Genomic DNA, 8,738 nt, shown 5'->3' with positions numbered 1-8,738 from the left:
GGATTCCTTGCCTGCCTGAAAGATGTCCTGCTCCAGCCTCTGTGTCCCTTCCTGTGGGGTGGCTGCCCCAGCCCCTCTGGCTGACACCTGCAACGAGCCCTGCGTGCGGCAGTGCCCCGACTCCACGGTGGTGATCCAGCCCCCGGCCTCAGTGGTCACCTTGCCCGGGCCCATCCTCAGCTCCTTCCCACAGCAAAGTGCTGTTGGCTCAGCAGGAGTCCCTGGTGTTGGAGGGGGCTTTGGTGGCACTTTTGGAGGCCGTGGTGGCTCTGGAGGCTACGGAGGCTACGGTGGTTATGGAGGCTATGGAGGATATGGTGGCTATGGAGGTTATGGTGGCTATGGTAGCTATGGAGGCTTTGGGGGAAGCTGTTGTTATGGGGGCTCATACGGAGGCCACAGGTACCTCAATGGCAACTGTGGGCCCTGCTAAGCCCCAAGCCTCCACGGAGCTCAGTGCTGCACCTGCCTTCTGTTTCCATAAGATGCTCCAATTGTCTTGTCTCACCACATGCAGATCAAAGCTTTCAGTCTCTCTCTAGGCTGTGGCAAAGCTGCTACTTGAATGCTATGGTCTGTATTTATTTGCACAGCGTACCCTTGCAAATCTTCAGCTGGTGGTTTTAAGGTTTCCAGCCCTGCCTCCAAAAGCTCCTCTCTGTCTGTGATCCGTCAAAGATGTCTTCACCCTCGATGCAAATCTCTCTGGTCTGTGAAGCTCCAAGACTCTCACTGTGCAACAGGATGGAAGAACCTTTGGGGTGCAGCCCTGGGTTGTTCTTCACTGCAGCCTTCTGATTTTAATGTTTCCAGTTCATTGTTTCTGTGCTGATTTGTTTCATCTGTCTATTGCATTTTCTATCCACATTAAAGAATCTGCATTGCATCAATAATTTCGTTTTTGCTTGGTTTGTATGAATTTGGTCTTCTGATTTTCCACACTGCTTAGATACATTGATAAGGAAGGCCAAGCCACGGGCTTAAATATCAGACAGCTCATGGATGAACCAAAAGGGTTTGTGACAGGTTCAACAATTTGTGATAGGAATTCTTGTGACAGGCTACAGGACAGGTACAAACAAGCTCCTGGCCCCATTGCAAGCAACAATGGAGGAAAAAGTATCAGTTGATTTATTTCTTTCTTTGTGATCCTTTCCTAAAGAAGAAATATACAAGAAGAAATATTCAATATACAGTTTCAAGAAGAAATATACAATTGTATATACAATATACTCTTTTCCACACTACATAATCTGAGCAGTTCAAAGCACTTCTAAGACGCACGTAACTATTCCATACAGCTACAGATGTGTTATTACTCAATTAAAAGCTTACTGCTCTGTTTAGGTGCTTCATTATTGAATAACAGTCACTTCAGAAGTACGTGTTTAGACATTTCAATATACGCTTTAGTCAGAATATGATTTTATAGCCCTCAAATTTTTCATTCAAATGTGGCTCTCTCCAAACAACCATAATCGACCTTACAATTAGTTGCTTTACCATCTCATCCCAGAGTTTTGAGTTTTATTCTAGTCTCACCTTAATATTTCCTGCAATGGAAGGAGCGTCTATATGTGTGATATTCCATGAATTTCTAACTTCTTCTTTTAACTAGGTCACCTTTTAGAATAGCTGAATCCATAGGCTGTTGAACAACTGAGATGTTATCAATTATTTTAAGCGAGTCTTGTCTCCTGCTTGTGTACAATGAGACACTTAAAACTTTCCAGTTTTTACTTTGTAACTGATTCATAACTTTACAGATTTTATTTAATGGATTTAGCTAATAAAAATAAAATAAATTATAACCAATTCCAGCAAATTTATAGACCTCAATTCAGGCTGAACAGCACTTTGCACTCTGCATGTGCAAGGAACGTGTCAGTAAGCAAGTGCTTTCCTGAGAACAAAACTCCTCAGAAGCAAAAAGAAAGCTCCCACCCAAAAGCTGCTGGAATATAACTCACAGCTTTACTCGCCAAGGCTTTCAATTAATTTTGTGCTCATATTTTGTGTTGTAGCACATCTGAGCTCTGTTCCTCTGAGGAGACTGCCCTCCAAGTGCCCCTGTGCATGTTCAAAGGACAAAAATTGCATTTACAGTACAGGTTCTAGGATTTAATAGGGCTTTCAAAGCACTTCACTGGCTATTTTATGCCTGGACTCTCTCACAGTCTGGTACTAATAAGAGGTTACTTCTGCTGCCAGTTAGGTACTTTGGTCATGAATAATAGAGTCACTTCAGACTTGCGTCAAGGGATTCTCACCCTAATGACAACTGGATGATTGTGCAGCCTGGGAACTTCACACCATTTCATTGTCATTCAGATGGAGCCTTTGCAGCAGCACTTGTCCAAACCAGCACTTAATAAGGTGAATGGATAGTGTAATTTTCTGCTCTGCAACAGATCAGGTGTTTAATTCTAGAAGGCATCCCAAACACTGGGATGTTCACAGACATTTTAACAGCACACTAGAAAGAGGGATTTTTCTTCCAACTCCTTGGTTTATTCCCCAGTTATTTTGGCTTTGTCTGCAGGCAGAGTTGGAATTTACATATAACTAAGATGTGGTGCAACATTTGTACATGAACTGTGATGCTGAGGCAAATTTAAAAGATTACATTCCAGAATGTGACACAGTTTTCCTACATTTAAATATTTAATACTAGACTTTAATACTAATTGTTCTAACACTAGGCTATTAGTTTGTAAAGTGTTCTGCTGAGTTCCAGAGTGCAATATATCTCCATAAAACATATCAAAGAGGGGACAAAAATCTGTGTACATCCAAGTCAGAAAAAGAAAAGCAGGGACATTTGATGATGCTAAAGCATTTTTAATAAGAATAAAGCTCACAATCACAATCTAAAGTAATACAGAAAGCAGATGAAGAAAGAATTTGTACAGAGATTAATTCATATCTGCAGAAAAACTCCTTGTTTCATTGGTAAGATCTTTGTTGCTACAGCTGTAGTATTTGACTATTAGTTTCCATTTTCAAACTTTTCCACTTGCTTGAAGTCCAATTAAACAAATCAGATGATTTACAATTTCTTTGGTATAGCTTCAAAAGCAGTTAAGACAGAAACATACCCACAGGAAGGCCACTACTCTAGATGTCATTAACGTTAGCTGGGAAAAAGCTACAAATGAGTATAAAAGAGCTATAAAACCAATGGAAGATTTTAAAAGTCAGTTGAGGAAAACAAAGAGAAACATTCTGGGAGAACGTTGGAGAAGTTTTACAGAAACAGAGCTCTCCAAACTACTATAGCTATCAGCCACAGCCCCGGACTTGAAGCTACTGAAAAACTTTCCCCTAAGAGCAGCCGTGAATTTGGTAACCAGTTCTCAGTCCTCACTTCCCATTAAATCCTCCTGGATTTAGCAGGGGTGGCAGCTCCCATAGTTCTATCGTGGGGAGCAGCAAAAGGAGTAGGGGGTAGCAGTAGCAGGAACTGTAGCTGTAGGTAACAATCCTGACAACCGCACTGTACACAGTAGTTACAGCTTGGAGTAGGACAGAACTACCCAGAAATTCATACAATTCTATAAGCAAAGAGTTACTGCATTTCACAGGAGATGCTTTGGGGACCATGGTGGTGTTCAGGGAAGAGCAGAGCTCTCTGCTGCCAGCGCAGCACACGCCAAGACCAAGACTCTGCTCTGGTCTGCATCTCCTGCTGCAAAGCTGCACATCCAAATACACAGAATAACCACAAACAAAGACTATGAAAGAAGAGTTGAGCTAAAAGCAGGTTATTTGAGATAGGCTGGAGACACCAAAGAGAGATCCTAAGAAGTCAGAACCATTCCTGACTGCAGCTGCTGTCTCGGAAGGTAAAATTCATCCCGGAGCCGTAAATCGCTATTTTGCCTTTTGTTTTCTACCTGGTTGTTACATGACCCAGTTTAGCAGCGGTAGCAGCTCCCGCAGTTGTATCTACGGGAGTAGCAAGAGGAGTAGGGGTAGCGGTAGCGGGAGCTGTAGCTGTAGGTGTAGGAGGGGTAGCAATCCTGATAACTGCACAGACTCCTGTAGCCACGGTAGTCGCAGGGGCTGCAGTCGTAGGTCTGGTAGGTGCAGGGGCTGCAGTCATAGGTCCTGTAGCTGCAGACTCTCCTGTAGTTGCAGGGAGAGTAGCAGGAGTCCTCACACTGGTTCTGGTAGCAGAAAGTCATCTTGATGTGGTGGAGAGAGGTGAAGCTGAAAGGCAGGAGAAGAGATCAGATGTGGCTGAGACACCAAGGAGCAGCAGAGCCTGTGTGATCCCTGCAAGAGGAGGACATGAGGGATCATCTCTGTCCAAGACTCTTCCCCCACATCCTTCTTGCCCAACTCACTCTTTTGGTTTCCCACCTCCTCTTTTCTGCATCAAGATGGTTTAAATCTTGAAGAGGGGAGGCTTAGATTACATATTAGGAGAAAATTCTTTACTCTGACAGTGGTAAGACACAGGAACAGGTTGACATAGGAACACCAAGTCATCTTGGTGGGGTGGAGAGTGGCAATCTTGAAGTATCACCGGGAAGGAAAAGACTGTAAGGATCCCTACAGCAAGCACAGCTCAAATTACTGCTGCCAGCACATAGGGAGTGAAGAGGGCACCAGCAGTCTGTTGTTCTATCCTGATTTTTAGTCCCTTGTTTCCCCTCTAATCCCCCATCCTCACCAGCCTTGCTGAGCTTTCCTGCACAGCCCCACTGGCTGCACCCATGCATAAGGACAGGAGATGGGATTGTGGACCTGTGTCCTCCCAGAAGGGAGAAGTCAGGAAATACACTGGAAAATCCTTTGTAGCTGTACTGAGAGAAAAGACACCAAGGGGAAGGAGGAATAGACCCAGGACTGAGAGAGTTTCAAACACTCAAACACTAATGAAAATCTAGGGAGGAAAGAATGTCTTGCGTAGAGATAGATGACTCTCACCAAATCACAACATTACTTCCCATTGCATTAACTTAAAGCACTTGTAGATCAGTAAAAGAAAATAAGATCAAATATATCTCTTCCTATTCCTTTTCTAAATCCCTTCCAACTTACCCACTCGTGCAAGGAGGATATGTCAAGAGAAGCAAATACCTTATTCTCCCCAGTGTGGGTTTTTATACAGCCCCCAGTCCCGCCCAGCATACGAAAGACATTTCTGTGCTCTGGGTCAGCTCCAATTACCAAATACATTTTGCTTCCCTCATGACTCGTTCTCATTGATATACCTGTTCTCCCCATGGTGCGTGGTTATTGGTCCGACACTGTGACATGCAGACTACACCCTCCAGGTCCCTTTCATCTCAAAACTACATAGTGCAATTAAACCCTAGTATCATTGTGCTGAATTCACTTCTTCTGCACAGCAATGACTCAACAAAAAGTGCAAAGACAGATGTAAATTATCAAACATGGCATTTTGGGGAGCCCACACTCACTTTGGCCTGTGTAGTTTGTTGTACTTTTTTTTCCATGAAATACCTGTGGGAAGGGTGGGCTCTCCTTTTCACGTGTTTCATAAATCCAATGACACGTGAGGAGGTGTCATTGGGAAGGGATTCTTACCAATCCCTCCCAACATTTCCGGTGACTAGCAAAGGGGGAAAGACAATTTATTAGCTTTGATGTTGTCATTCAATAGGATATTGCTGTGCTGATTGATTCAGCAAGAAAATTGGCCTATAAGCATTAAAATGGTATGCATATGAGGCATTTTTAGAAAAAGAAAAAAAAAAATAACCAACTTGCAGAGGCCCAATTCTGACTCTATAAATTAAGACCTTAAATAAAGCCTAGAATCAGGAGAACCATTTTTAGAAGCTCAGTTACATAACACTGGGGCGTTTTCCAGTAACGTAGCATTAATATTCAAATAACAAATCTCTTTGTACATGGGAATCTTTAATAAGGATTAATGAAGACTTTAATATTCAAAATTTAGAGAAAGGCCCAGAACATCTGACATGCCTGTTATTATCCTACTTTTAGATGCAAGTAAACAGCAGTGTTATGAGGTGAAGGTCACAGGGGAATACCTGTTACTGCTCACCAGGCCCCATTCCCAGGACTCAGCATTATTCACCATCATTAACAGCATTAAGTTAAACACTTCAACAATATTAACAAGGTGTCATGTTAAAACATGTTTTAATTTGGGGGGTCTTCTAAAGAAAACTACAGTTATTACAGAGGTATGTCCCTGTTTGGTTTATCTTGTTCCCTGTAACAAAGTGAATAATTTTCTGATCTAGGTATAAATAATTACCAAGCAGATTTTTTTAATCCAATTAAATTTGCCTCCCTTGTGCTGGCTCTCCAAAAGCTTCGGTTTGTAAGTTTATTTCATATAGGTTGTAAAACCTGGAAATTTCAATTATTACCATTTCTGCTTGAAAGCCTTTATTGATTTTATTTATTAATAGCTACTTGCTTTTTCCTTCTCATAAAGTCGTCAATGAATCCTTGCCCTATTAAAAATATTTCCACTGTTCTCACAGAAAAAAAAAGTTTTCTTCTATGAAGACTTAGAAGGGGGCAGTTGAAGTTTGGTAAAAGTAATTGATGGAGGACAGCAGGCAAATAAATGGGATTTTCAACAAAATTACTTTCCTCTGGCACGTCACAGTATACATGTAACACATCCATGCATATCTGATTGCAATGTGGTACAGACCAGCCTTTTCCTCTGAATCAAACACCTTTCTGGTGCTTCTGCTTTTGAGTTGGAAACAATACAAACAAGAGTAAATCCAAAGACTGCCAATATTCTGACCTAAAAAGTCAATTTTGAAATAAACACAGAGAAACAGACAAGAAATGTTTTCTAAGTATTACGATTTCTGGGAAAAAAAGAAAATTGAAATTCTTGTTTTCTCAAACCAATCCAGAGCCATTGCAGGCTTCCTATACTGAAATTTGTCCATTCCTCCAAAGCTGGGACTGTGAACATCAATCCATTCTGCTCTCAATATCCTTCCTTCCCTTTTCTGTTATAACTCAGATTTCACCACACTAATTCCCCAAATATAATTGACCCAGGAAGTCTGAACATGAAAGAAAACGCTAGTGCAATGTCATGCTTTTGGAAGCCAAGAACTGACTAATAATCACAAAGAAACAAAAACAATTACATCAACTGAAGGAATGACGTGCACAAGTAAATTTGTTTTGTAATGAATAGGAGTTTAAAGCACAGTGGGCTTGGTCAGATTAATATATATATAGGGAGGGAAATTCAAGGCTCTCTACTCGCATCTTCAGACTTACACTGTCGCTTGGTAAGTCAGATTTATTACAATGTCTTTATTGGTGTGTAGATGCTGGGGTTTTTTCTATATTGCTGTACAGATGGCAGTTATACTTCAAAAACAAAGGCTGTGATTCCACAGATCCATGAAAATACTATTATTTTGTTCAAAATGAGATAGTAAGATGCTCACACACTCCTAGAGGGTTGTTTCATCTAGCTGTGTGCTCTGAGAAATCGTCTTATTTTATGATATACTTAACAGTTTCTGGCTTCTTTATTTTGAAGCAGGCAACATATTACATTTTTTCAATTATCTGAGATAAAAAGCAGGTCTATAATCAACTGGTGATTAAGGCATAGACACAGGTCCAAACAAACAAGCTGCTTTTTTTTCAGCACAGCATTGCTGACTTGCACAAGGGGAGGATTTCTTCTGTGGTGTTTTGTCTTCACGGCAAAGCCTGGCAGAATTCTTTCCCAAACTACTGTCTGTTCATCTATGTTTTTTAGAGAAACATTGGACAGTGATACAGGCAACCTAATCCTAACAATACTATCTCTAAAATGCTATCTGAATCCAGACTGCCAATCCTAAGCAATAGCAATAAGATTATTATTTCATATAATCATAGAATGGCTAAGGTTGGAGGACAAAGGTTAGAACCTTAAAGACCATCTAATTCCAACACCCCTGCCACCAACAGGGAAACCCACCATGAGATCAGGGTGCTCAAGGCCCCATCCAATCTGGCCTTGAACAATTCCAGGAACAGGGCATCCAAAGCAACCTGTTCCTGTGTCTTACCACTGTCAGAGTAAAGAATTTTCTCCTAATATGTAATCTAAGCCTCCCCTCTTCAAGATTTAAACCATCTTGATGCAGAAAAGAGGAGGTGGGAAACCAAAAGAGTGAGTTAGGCAAGAAGGATCTGGGGGAAGAGTCTTGGACAGAGATGATCCCTCATGTCCTCCTCTTGCAAGTTTCACACAGGCTCTGCTGCTCCTTGGTGTCTCAGCCACATCTGATCTTCTCTTCTCCTGCCTTTCAGCTTCATCTCTCTCCACCACACCAAGATGACTTTCTGCTACCAGAACCAGTGTGAGGACTCCTGCTACTCTCCCTGCAACTACAGGAGAGTCTGCAGCTACAGGACCTACGACTGCAGCCCCTGCACCTACCAGACCTACGACTGCAGCCCCTGCGACTACCGTGGCTACAGGAGTCTGTGCAGTTATCAGGATTGCTACCCCTCCTACACCTACAGCTACAGCTCCCGCTACCGCTACCCCTACTCCTCTTGCTACTCCCGTAGATACAACTGCGGGAGCTGCTACCGCTGCTAAACTGGGTCACGTAACAACCAGGTGGAAAACAAAAGGCAAAATAGCGATTTACAGCTCCGGGATGAATTTTACCTTCCGAGACAGCAGCTGCAGTCAGGAATGGTTCTGACTTCTTAGGATCTCTCTTTGGTGTCTCCAGCCTATCTCAAAT

The 8,738-nt window shown here is 42.1% G+C and overlaps 1 protein-coding gene across 1 annotated transcript; it reads left to right on the top strand.

Moving 5' to 3' along the window:
* The first annotated feature begins 22 nt into the window (after positions 1–22).
* Positions 23–433, top strand: LOC103536407 (claw keratin). Its single transcript, XM_008502566.2, has one exon. It carries the CDS (start codon positions 23–25, stop codon positions 431–433), a length of 411 nt encoding a protein of 136 aa, XP_008500788.2.
* Positions 434–8,738: the final 8,305 nt, after the last annotated feature.

This window comes from Calypte anna, chromosome 25 (genome assembly GCF_003957555.1).
Source record: "Calypte anna isolate BGI_N300 chromosome 25, bCalAnn1_v1.p, whole genome shotgun sequence".
Lineage (NCBI taxonomy): Eukaryota > Metazoa > Chordata > Aves > Apodiformes > Trochilidae > Calypte > Calypte anna.
This window is presented reverse-complemented; position numbering and strand designations above follow the sequence as displayed.

Coding starts and splice junctions, on each gene's coding strand:
- LOC103536407 (XM_008502566.2), top strand. CDS start 23: ATGTCCTGCTCCAGCCTCTGTGTCCCTTCCTGTGGGGTGGCTGCCCCA.